Source organism: Asparagus officinalis, chromosome 6 (genome assembly GCF_001876935.1).
Source record: "Asparagus officinalis chromosome 6, Aspof.V1, whole genome shotgun sequence".
Lineage (NCBI taxonomy): Eukaryota > Viridiplantae > Streptophyta > Magnoliopsida > Asparagales > Asparagaceae > Asparagus > Asparagus officinalis.
This window is the reverse complement of record NC_033799.1, coordinates 24,294,837-24,307,118: the sequence shown is the minus strand read 5'-3', so window position 1 is coordinate 24,307,118 and position 12,282 is coordinate 24,294,837. Positions and strand designations below refer to the sequence as shown.

Sequence of the window (12,282 nt, the reverse complement as noted above, 5' to 3'; positions counted from 1 at the left end):
CGCGGCGGTCGACCGCCAGACTTTCTGGCTTCTGCCTGCTGATTCTCTCATGTTTTCCTGTAATTCTTCACTTGGCGCATTGCATTTAACTTATAATGACGTCTAATGTCCTCTGCAATAAATCAGATAGCAGCAATTTTGTACACAAGTGACATTGCATTTGGAAAATCAAATTTTTGCTCCAAGTCCATGATATTGTTATTTGTAATGAAGCAAACATGCATGGTATGGCATCTTAATGTTGAAAGTTTATCTCATTGTGATAAATGCCTGATTCAACTAGTGGGTATTATGGAACTTCCACAAGAGGGTATTATGGAACTTAATAAACTGCATGAGGCTGGTTAACCAATAACCAACTGGCTGCCAAGGAGCACAAGAGGGCTCCTTATCATAATTTTTGCTCGTAGTTACCTTGAGGGATATAGGCACAACATAGGATTGATGTCAGGATGGCAGCTGGTCATAAAATCTTTCACAATTCTTTTTATGGAAGTTTGCTCGTGAAAAACTTCTCGGGTAAAATGCTGAAAAACAACATAATCCATACTAATCCATACTGGAGATGAAAAAGAACAAAGGGTTAATAATATTTTGAAAACCAAAAACTTTTACCAAAAGGGGGTTTTATTTAAAGAAAGAAAGAAAGAAAAAATGATAACAGGAGCAAGCCAATAATAAAAACCATAATACAGATTGCAAAGTTAAACACTTGATAAAATGCTAAAATTTTAATATCTCAGCACCTATATATTATACTCGTCTTTTATTAATAGATAGTAGACTAGTAGCTAAAAGAGATGCTAGAGTTTTCAGAGATATATTATACTCGTCTTTTATTAATAGATAGTAGACTAGTAGCTAAAAGAGATGCTAGAGTTTTCAGAGAAAGGGAAATAGGTGGTAGCACAGTTAGCAAGTAGACTAGTAGCTAAAAGAGATGCTAGAGTTTTCAGAGAAAGGGAAATAGGTGGTAGCACAGTTAGCAGCTAACATACAGTAACCAGAAATCGAGTCAACCATCGGAATAAGTTGCAATATTGTCTAATCTATTAAAGCTTTGCTGCTAGTAGAAATTCAGCACAGAGAATTTGTGCACCTTGCCAAATAGGAATTTTGCACAAATCTTGGACCGGTTTGAGTTTAATCAAAACAAACTATAATTGAAAAAGAATTAATGAGCTATTATGTATAGTCTGTGTTGTATCAACACGCACGCAAGACCCTCATTAAACGCATATCATATTGTTGTGATGACAATTTAATTAGATCATGGATTAATGACATGTATTAATTAGGCCTTCTGTTTGGTTTTGATCCGAGCGTAGGCGTTCTGATATCTGGAACTCGAACATATGCGAGACACCCCCATACTTTGAGACTATCCAAATGATCTGGATATCCCACTACCACATATTTGCTCTAACGCAACGGTTCAAAACCGTTGCGCTAGCCATGGAACCATCGCCCTTGAGCAAGTGCGACGGTTCTCAAACCGCCTCATATGCTGCCGTTGCCCTACCTCTACCGTAACGGTTTTGAACTCTATTGCGACGGTTTTTTGAACCGTTGCCCCCGCATCTAACGCAACGGTTTTAAAAGGCAAGCGGTTTTTAAGCCATTGCAACGGTTTTGATTGAGCTATTGCGACGGTTTTTAAGCTATTGCAGCGGTTTTGATTGAGCTATTGCGACGGTTTTCAAGCTACTGCAACGGTTTTTTTAGATATTATAACAGTTTTAAAAGACCTAACGCAACGGTTTTAGTAGGCTAAAGCTATGGTTTTGATAAAGCTACGGCGACAGTTGGAGCTATTGCAACAGTTTTAAAAGACCTAACGCAACGGTTTTAGTAGGCTATAAGTATAGTTTTGATAAAGCTACGGCGACAGTTGGAGCTATTGCAACAGTTTTAAAAGACCTAATGCAATAGTTTGGATTAAGCTATCGCAACAGTTTGGATCGAGCTATCGCAGCGGTTTTAATCGAGCTATCGCAACGGTTTTAATCGAGCTATTGCAACTGCTCAATCGAAGCTGTTCTTGGTTTCCTACGTCAAAATAATTATAGTATTCAATTACCTGGACAATCTTTTTAAGAACATGGCCAAGTCAAATTTTAATACACAATATAAAAGTGATTATGTTGAGCATAATCAACCATAATGATAAGTGCCAACATACATCAGTATAATATAAAAACTACAAATCCACACTACCAACATTTCAACTCAGAAAATATCGTACCGAACTAATATTCAAACAATGTACATCAACATTTGATTACAAAACATGAAACTTCTCGGTCAAAGACTATATTCTCTATTTGTTTCCAAAAACTTGTTCCTCAATGTCAAATACTCACTAGGAACCTGTCAGTATCAATCTCAATCTTGGCTTTCATCATTTCTGTACCTGTGTAAATTTCCATGAATCAGCATAATTTTTGCAATGATGATAATAAAATTGGGGAAAAAAGATGTTTGAAAAGGAAGTTAAGAGAACATATTGATCCATGAGTACCAGAAGCGTGATGAAATGAGCAAAGGGGGTCTTTTTTAAGTCACTTAAACATTATTCGGACAAAGCGGCGATAAACCAGTTTAGTTACTAAATAGGTTTAGTTATATGAACAGAGGATGGCTAGGCCAATTCTGGATTGATTTAAGCTAAATATTGGCCGAAGAAAATAGTTCACTCAAATGATCTATTTTTAACAATAGAACTACAGGGGTCTATCCACAATCAAGAAAACCTCAGCGAAAATAAGAAGTACTGAGTTTCCCGTCATATTTTTCCAGGATTTAACTTCTACAAACACAATGCCATACTGTGATAAATAGGACAAAAACATCAAATTAGTGTTTGTGTTTTCAGAATTCCACGTCATTGTGTAAATAGCATCTAGAGACTAAATAAGGCCCAGTGATTTATTTACATGTCAACTTTGAGGTAAATTTCACATAACTAACAAGAATTAGAAGGGGTCTCCCCCAAAAATATCGTAAACTATTTTATTCAAGAAAAATACAAAAACTTTCATACCAGAAAAATGTTACCATATGCTATCTAAAGACAACCAATGAATTAAATACCATGAACTTTTATTTACGTTTTACCAAATTACCATGAATCTTCAGATAAAATAAAATCACTAAAACATATGAGTTATGTCGTCCTCAGTGACTACCATGGACTCTTTTGAGGTATTATCACAAAACTATCACATACTTTTCTGAAAGCACATGGGCAGCGTTCTACTGATTTGAAAGTTATGATATATTTCTCTAATTGAAGTAGTTTGCATATGATACAAAAATTGATAAATATATCTGGGAGCAGAAACAATACCGATTCAATGGCATAGCAAGGGACCATCAAGATAACACCAACCAGAAACTTCTGCTCCTGTAATTTCACAGACAAAAAAAACAAAATTAAAAAAAAAATCCAAATCAAGCTCAAAAATAACAACGAAGATGACCGATGACGATGACCGATGACGACGACGATGACGAGAAGCAAAACCTCAGGATTCTTGTAAGCGGAGAGGTGTTGAAACAAGAGGTGCGTGGGCAGCGACAGCGAGACTACTACAAAAACTCCGGCGATCGCCGTCGCCCATTGCGGCGGCGAGTAAGCGGCAAGGAACGGATATAGAGAATCCCCCCATGTAACCATTTGTATAGTTAGATGCTCCCAAACATGTACAGCTAGTGATATCTTGTGTATCGTTAGATGCTCCCAAACATGTAAGCATTTGTATATTTCACATAATAAATGTACTGCATGTATACAAAAAGCACTGGGCATGCACATATAAGTTAGGCCATTGGTGATCTAGATTATCAAGTGTTCGGATGAGTTCGATGTTGGTTTCAGATACTGGTGCCTGTTTGCGATGTCAAACTTACTGCTTCTATTATCAGAAATAGGTCAGGGGTTCGGTCGGTTTCTTTTGGGCATCTGTGCATGTTTATCTGCTGGGGAGAAAGATCCTTGGTAATAAATGTATGAGTTTACAAGTACAAAGCTAATGCAATAGCATGAAATAATAAAATTGGGGAAAAAAGATATTGCAATTATTCAAAATAAATAGCTTAACATAAAGGAGATAACCCAATTTTATTATAAAAATCAGAATGTAGCCACATCAGTGGCAAAAGAACACAAAGGAGAGCGAGAAGAAAGCAACGAGGAAAAAGAAGAAGTAACTGAAACGAGTCAAGAAAACACTACAGAAACCAGTTCAAGAGCTAAGAAGGCTAAGAAATGTCGAAGTGTAAAAGGTACTTGCCTCTTCATGATCTAGAACACTAGCAGCCTCTTCAGGAAGTTTAGTACGCGCTTTAAACCTGTCAACAAAGCTTGGACTAACTGGACGTCCAGTTACTTCACTCAACATATTTGCAAATGTTTGAATCATACTTGTAGCTAAAATATGTTTAATATTGTTTCTTCACTAACACAATAAAATTATAGGAGAGTTATTCATAAGAGATGCAGATTGAATGTAAATAACAACCGTTCGAATATCAGGAAGTTTAGAACTATCAAGTGACAAGTAAAAATATAGTGGAGATGTAATCTTATTTTTCACTATCATAAGTTTAGAACTATCAAGCGACAAGTAAAAATATAGTAGAGATGTAATCTCATTTTTCGCTGTCATGTAGTCGCTTTTTTATTCGCTCCGTTAGTAGTACATTTTTTTTAAGTTCAAGAGGATTTTGTGAAAGTCCCCAAGTTAAGGAGGCTTTGTGGAATAAAGTTTAGAAGAATTTTGTGCAAAACCCCAAACGTAAGATTTATCCTTTAAAACAAAAAAAAAAAAAGAGTTTTTGTACATATAGCATTAAATCTTCTATTTACCATCCGAGTGTTGGTATTTGTAAATTTACTCCCCAATTCTCTCACATTGAACTTAGAGGAGATGGAAGAGCTAATGTTTGTATATGAGAAAGAAAATGTAACATGGATAAAATATGAAAAAGACAAAGTACTCTTTTATTCTTTTTGCTATATCTTTTCAAATTGCCAAAATTATCTTATTGCCCTTTTGTGCATAACTATAAAGCAGGACTTGTCCGCCATTCATCCATTTTTGATACCCCAGTTGGTTCTTTCTATATTAGTATAGATAATCGTTGCATCAGGTATGATTCTCACTTCTAAATTTATACTAAAGAACAACCATGTCCCTTGTGCTGGTAGTTAACGGGCTAGTCATCTTACGTTTCACCACTATAGCTTGGTTACCAGTGACATTGTGCTCTGTAAAAAATAGAAGAAGAAAAGATAGCAGCTGAATAATCACACAGCAATTCATTTCACCACAAATGAAAGAGGATGATCAGAGATAGCAGAGCACGAGTACTGCATGTGCTACATATCATCATCATTATTATAGCATGAGACTAATGCAGAAAAAGCAGCAAAAATATTATATTGCTGATATCGAAACTTGCTAGCACAAAACCATACTTATAAACTGCAGAATAAAAATCTTACATGAGCATGGAGATACATGAGACCAGAAACAACATCTCGTAGATATCTTCTTGATTCACTTTCTCCAATACCATCTCTTGGACAAGAACCAAAGTCACACATCCTTTTGCCTGCTACATACTCTAGAACTGCAAAGTGAAGATAATAAAAGCCACTAATGTCAATCACAAAATTCTAATATAATAGCAAAGTGATAACAAATTAAATAGAATGCAAAAACAACAGCTGGTTTAAGAAAGATAATACATCAAAATATATGGAAAAAATGTGAATGAATACCCATGTAGAAGTTGTCTATGAGTGGGTCATCAATCACCTCAATGAGTTTCACTATATTGGGATGATCCAACATTTTCATGATGGACACCTGCAAGTAGCAAAAGACTATGCTATTATTTCTGTTTGAGGTAACTGTCAAGATGAAAAATGATGAATATATTTACTCCATCTGTTTTATAATCGTAAACACAAATACAAGAGGAACATTGAACCATAAACACAAACATCAAATTCCAACAATCGAGGTTTTTTCTTGAGATTTTGCTTCTGCTTTTCTCTAGACAAGCTAACTACATCTAATCCCTAACGCTCAGAACAAAGATGGGGGAAAAAACTCACCTCCCTAAGAACATCGGTCATGGCAGTTTCTGAAGGTGCCACCCGCAACTTCAACAAATGCGATTTGTGGAAAACCTGCATTAGAACATAAAATGCAGAATTATCGTACTGGATACAACTACAAAAAACAACAAACTACATAATATGAAAAGAATTGGATGGAAATAAGTAGATCACCCAGTCAAGTTTATGGGACAAGAAAGAAAGACAGAACAATAAGAAAGTGTGTATTGGATGCATCTAATCTAATAATGCTCACTAGTATAAATGAAAAATAAGCCAGTACCTAGCAACAAGAAAGAAAGACAGGACATAAGCCAGTACCTAGCAAGCTCATATAATGAAAAATGAAAAACAATTTAATGTACTGATGCTGAAGAGCACAACCACATAATCTGGCACATCTATAAATGCTTAGATATGCCTGTTTTAGATGATCTTCACAAAACAAAAGCATTGGTTGTCAAAGAAAACCCACGAGAGTAACAATAACTCAAAAACTCAGTCTCACGCGTTAACAAATACCACATTCTAACATCAAATAAATGAAACTATTACATAAACCTGGGTATAAAAGAAGGACAATTAAACATCCCCTTGAATAATGAGATGTGAAGAGGCCTTGAAAATAGTTCCATCACACTCACTTAATATCCAACAAAAATGAAAACGACATGTCAGGAAAAGAAAACTCGAACAAACATCCAAATTGTGAATCAAAAAATATGCTTAGAAAATAGATGGTGAAAATAAAGCTTACTCATGAAAAGTAACCAACACATGATACAACGTTTACTACCACAGCATAGAGGCAGAGACAGGTTCTGCGGAGCATGCCAATGAGTAGCACAGACATAATGGATAGAAATCTACCTGTACCTATAGATGTACCAGTTGATTTTTTATAGAAGCCTCAACAGTTTATTGTTCTATTCAGAATAATACATCTCAATGACTTGTGAATCTAAGGATATTGTATGAAGAGGACAGGTTCAGTAACATGTTGATAACCACCACCAATCAAAGATATATGATTTTCTCACCATTAAACAACAACAACAACAAACAACAAACAACAACAAAAACAAAAAGATACCTATCAAAATAGTATAGTATCAATGTTCACAATGAAGGCAAAAGTGGATGCAAAAACCAATATTGAGTACCTTTACTGCATAATGTTTTCCATCTTTAACACTTTGGTACAGAACCTATTACAACCAAAGCAATTAATTAAATTAGATAACTGAACGATTGAATGATTGATAATATTAAAACAAGTCTTACCACTTTGCCATAGCTTCCAGACCCAATTGTCCAAGCAATACAAACATCTGTTTTGCAAAAACCACCTTCTTTGTTTTTACATGTTTGGACAATTTTACAGTATACTTATAATGTTCTGACTTCCCACTTACTAAGAAACAATAGACCCATCATTTTAACAAGACATCTCTTCCTTAACAAATTAAAAGGAGGTACAAGTTAAAACAGATGAGCTTGCCCATCAAGCCCAGCACAACTTACGCCTAGCTATACTCACACACAAAGGAAACAAGAGAGGCTAACTGAAATCAACGAATCAACAAAGAACTCCAAATATGTAAGATACCTAGGAGAGTTCATGCCCAACAGCTAAATGTTAGAAGGAAAAAATCCAATCTCTTATAAACACACAATCATAGAAATCACTAAATTTAACTGGAAAAATCAATTTGAACTCAGAAAACGGTAGTGCGAATTGAGAAATCAAAATATCGTGAGAAGAGATAGGTGGAACAAACCCTAGAAAGCTCCGGCGAGGACTGGGCTCGATTTCTGGAGCAACGAGAGTAGCTCGACGATGAAACCAACGAGATGAAAACGGCGACGAAAGTTAATGGACTCCGGCGAGGACTGAAAACGGCGACGAGGGAGTTTTGGCCACGGCAATTTTAGGGAGTTTTGGCCATGGCGGCGGCGATTTTAGGGATTTGAGAGAGAGAGAGAGAGATTTCCTTTTTAAGTTGGTGCGGTTTTAGCGGTGCGGTCAAACAATGGGCTTTACTCAAGCTCAAAGACCACTAACAATTATTAAGCCCAGAAACAATTATTAGATCTATGGCAACATTTTATATTAAATGTTGTATTACACCCTGAAAACCGTTACGATAGATATCTAACGCAACAGTTAAAACCGTTGCGCCTTAACCGTTGTAATAGATCAATTATGTGGTAGTGTCCCAACCATAACTGATGATGAGTACTATTAGTTTTGAAATAGGGTTCTCTATCCAGAATCCAGTTTGCCACCGGCAAAGCCTCTCCCCAATAGCAGGTCGGTAGACCAGATGTGATTAGCATGAAATTCACCATCTCGGTCAATGTGCGATTCTTCCTTTCTGCAATCCTATTAGATTACAGAGAGTACAGAGACGTAGTTTCAGCAATGATTTTATGCTCCTTGAAGTATGCTTCCGACTCCTTAGATTGGTACTCTCTTATTGTGTCGCTCCTGAGTCTTTTCACCTGAAGTCCAAGTTGCTTCTCCACATGAGTTCGAAACTCAATAAACTTGCTGAAGGCTTCATCTTTAGATTTTAGCAGGTACACGTGACAGAAGCAGGGATGATTATCAATGAAGGTGATGAAGTACTTCATGTCGTCTCGAGTGACGAAGCTCTTGAAATCACACATATCTGAGTGAATCAGATCTAATAGGTTGGTGCTCCTTGTGACACTTAGAAAGGGCTTCCTTGTTAGCTTCACTTGTGCGCAAATTTCACACTTCTCAGGTTTGTTACCCTCATATTTTGGAAGTAATTCTAATTTCTCCATGCTAGAAAACTTTTTATAATTTATATGTCCCAGCCTATTGTGCTATAATACAGAGGAGTAAGCAGAAGATGATACTTCATTTATAACTGAGTTGGGTACAATAGTACTGATCTTATACATGTCATTAGTATGATATGTATTGCTAAAATATATTTTTTTAAAAGATAACATAACCTTTCCTCTTTGGAAATCTAGTCTCATACCTGCGTCACACAGCAGGCTTCCAGAGATTAAGTTTTTAGCAATTGAGGGAACATGTTTCACATCCTTCAATGTGAGAGTCTTTCCTGAAGAAAGAGTCAGCACCACAGTCCCAGTTCCAAGAACAAGAACCACAAAACGATCAGCCATTGATACGTTCTCTTTGGTAGTAACATAAGAAGAGAACAAATATCTGTTGGATCAGACATGATAGGTAGTTCCTGTATCTAACTACCAATCTGAGACCTTGTTGGAAGTTGTCGCTTGGAAGAGCATAGCTACACAATTATCAACTTGATTAACATTGTGTATTGTTTTCTTCTTTGATGCTTTGCAGTCCTTGACAAAATATCATTGTTTCCCACAGTTGAAGTATTTGCCGCTATTCTTAAAATCTTTCTTTTGAATATTTAGATTCTTCGAGTGGTTCTTCTTTTTGTTAAATGACTTCTTTTTCTTCTTGGAAGAAGAACTAGTACCATACTCAGAGTTATTAGCATCATATTAGCAGACGTCTTCTGCTTAGCAAGGAGCTCATCCTTCGTGCGAGTTCGAATCTCGTCCTCGATCCGAATAAAGCTCTTCAAATCAGACAGAGTCACCTATCTTTTTCTTCTTTGAATATCCATGAAGAATGATATCCAAGATGGATGAAATTTGTTGACAATTACACCAGAAATAAAAGTTTAACAAAGATTAATCTTTTCATCCTTCAGCTTCATAACAAGCTTTTCAAGCTCTTTGACTTGAGGTAAAATCTCTGTGTCATCTTCGAATTTGAAGTCCAGAAACTTTTCAATGAGGTGAGACTTAGATAGTTTCTCCTCATCCTTATATTGGTCCTCCAGAGCATTCCAGATTTTCTTTGTAGAGAGTTTGTGGGTGTAAGCATCTGCCAGAGGATCGACCAGACAGTAAAGAAGATAACTCCTGTAGAAATGATCATGTTTAGCTCAAGGGGCTTCAAACTCAGAATGTTCTTCAAAGTCGGGTTTCTCCTCAGAAACCATATAGTAGATTTTTAGGAGTTGCATCCCGAAGATCACTTTCTGACGTCATGCGTTAAAGTTGGATCCGTCAAAATTCTCTAACTTAAGACAGTCCACTCTAGGAGTCCTCACGGGACCCAAGATAGATCAAAAATATTACTTTAAGATTATTGGAGATTGTGATTAAATCTGGAATAAAACAATGAAAGTTGATGTGTTGTAATTTTAAACTTTTTAAGTTAACTGTTGTGCGTTTGTGAAACGCTGTGCTTAAAGAAATATTTAGCCTACTCCGGTGTAAGGATCCCAAGGCCAAGTTGCTTCCAAGAACAATAGTATAGTACTCTGGTGTGCACAAACCCAATACTATCAAGATCTCCTCGATCTATAAGATTTTTCGGTCAAGGCAAAGATTTCATCGATCTCAGAATCTTTTGGTTCAAAAGCTTTCGATTTCAGGGAAAGTTCATTCGGGCACAGTTTCTGCAGCAGCAGCACAACAACTCAATATATTTCGTATGTACAAGAGCTCTTACATTCGTGTGTCCAAGAGCTACCCACGGGCCGCTATTTATAAGCCTCTAAGACCAGCTTAAGAGTCACCTATAATCAATGTGACTGCTACAAATCATAATAACAATTATAATTATAACATCAATTGATTTAAATATTGTTGTAACTGCTGCATGCAGTAATGCCTGAAGGTGAGATAATCAATGGACTCGTTACTTCGTAACGTGAGGTGTTGTGCGCAGCAGAAATTTCGGCAGTACTTCAGCAGCACAAGGTGCACAACAAGAGATTAGATCGTAAGAATTCCTGTTTCACCAAGGAAACAAGAATCTGAAGCGGATATCTCAACAAAGTGAGATACCGGCTCTTCCTCTCATCAGTTCTAGGACTGACCTGTCGAGGGATCCTACAAGCTATTATAAATCACGGCAAGAACACAAATTTTACGTGGTTCGACAAATAGCCTACGTCCACGGGGCAAGGAGGGGGGAGATCTACTAATAGAGGGAGAGATACAATTGGGATTTACAATCTCACAAATAAAACCCTCTCACAAACTTTCAGATCCCTCACACAAAATCTCTCTCAAAAGGGATACAAAGGAGCCTTTGATTTTTCCTGTTGCACGCAGTCCAAGAAGACTCTCTGCCGTTGCACAGTCTTTGCTCCAAGCACTTGCGCCAGCCGTCAAAAACTCCTTTTCCCGTAGCCGCAAAAAGAAATCCACAGCCAAAGCTTCCTTGCTTTCTTCCGCAGCCACAACTTCCTTGGACACACAACCCTAGGTGAAATTTGCTATATATATAGTTGAATGTGACATCGGGTGGGCCTGCTCTCAAATCTCATGCGGAAAGAAACCGCACGCAGAAAGAAAACTCACTCACGTGGTTCATGGGCCCCACGTTCACAATTCTCCACCTCGGCAAAGTTTTCTCAAAACTGAGCCGACACCAAAGCAAGAAGTCGAGAACCCGAACGAGAGTCCAAACAATCTCACCCCCCATCAAAATCAACTAATCCAAATCGGCTGCATCGAAAAGACTGCCTATGTATCCTCTTGCCCAAGGAATCTAGCCGAACGTAGTTCACCCAAATGGCCTCCAAAGGCCTCAACACCAAAGAATGTTCAAAAGTTCCAAATAATGACCAAACTTGACACCTGAAACAACTTTGGTCAACATATCTGTAGGGTTGTCCTTTGTGTGTATCTTCTCCAATATGACGTCTCCTTCATCCAAAACGTCACGAACAAAATGGAATCTGACATCGATATGCTTCGTGCGTGCATGATAAACCTGGTTCTTCGCCAAATAGATAGCTGACATGCTATCACAATTTACCCGAAGGGTCTCCTGTGCGATCCCCAAGTTCTCCAATAATCCCTGCAACCACAAAGCCTCCTTTACAGCTTCAGTCAACGCCATATACTCTGCCTCCGTAGTGGAGAGAGCCATTGTAGACTGAAGTGTGCAACTCCAACACACCAGTGCTCCTGCTAGTGTAAACACATATCCGCTAGTAGACCGGTGCTTGTCCAGATCCCCCGCATAATCAGAATCCACGTAACCAATACAATCCTGCCCGTTCTTCTCATTCTTCTGAAATACCAAACCAACATCCACGGTACCTTTGATA

The 12,282-nt window shown here is 37.4% G+C and overlaps 1 protein-coding gene and 1 long non-coding RNA gene across 3 annotated transcripts; both read right to left on the bottom strand.

Moving 5' to 3' along the window:
- Window positions 2,126-5,503, bottom strand: LOC109844941 (protein LAZ1-like). Its single transcript, XM_020414120.1, has 3 exons — window positions 3,527-5,503; window positions 3,350-3,406; window positions 2,126-2,413 (listed from the first exon to the last, which is right to left on the bottom strand). Exons 1-3 carry the CDS (start codon window positions 3,815-3,817, stop codon window positions 2,402-2,404), a joined length of 360 nt encoding a protein of 119 aa, XP_020269709.1. The 5' UTR covers window positions 3,818-5,503; the 3' UTR covers window positions 2,126-2,401.
- Window positions 5,514-9,073, bottom strand: LOC109844942. 2 transcript variants are annotated; one of them, XR_002248173.1, is made up of 5 exons: window positions 7,912-9,073; window positions 7,294-7,338; window positions 6,128-6,202; window positions 5,826-5,876; window positions 5,514-5,637 (listed from the first exon to the last, which is right to left on the bottom strand). It is a non-coding gene; the product is annotated as an uncharacterized LOC109844942 (long non-coding RNA). The 2 variants fall into 2 exon arrangements; XR_002248172.1 differs by lacking the exon at window positions 7,294-7,338 and having other exon boundaries at window positions 7,912-8,375.

Bases quoted from the DNA above. Each gene is read 5' to 3' on its own strand.
- LOC109844941 (XM_020414120.1), bottom strand. From the start codon at position 3,817: ATGTGCATGCCCAGTGCTTTTTGTATACATGCAGTACATTTATTATGT. The intron at 3,407-3,526 runs GTTTTGCTTCTC...GTGAAATTACAG, and splicing joins CCGCTTACAAGAATCCTGAG to GAGCAGAAGTTTCTGGTTGG.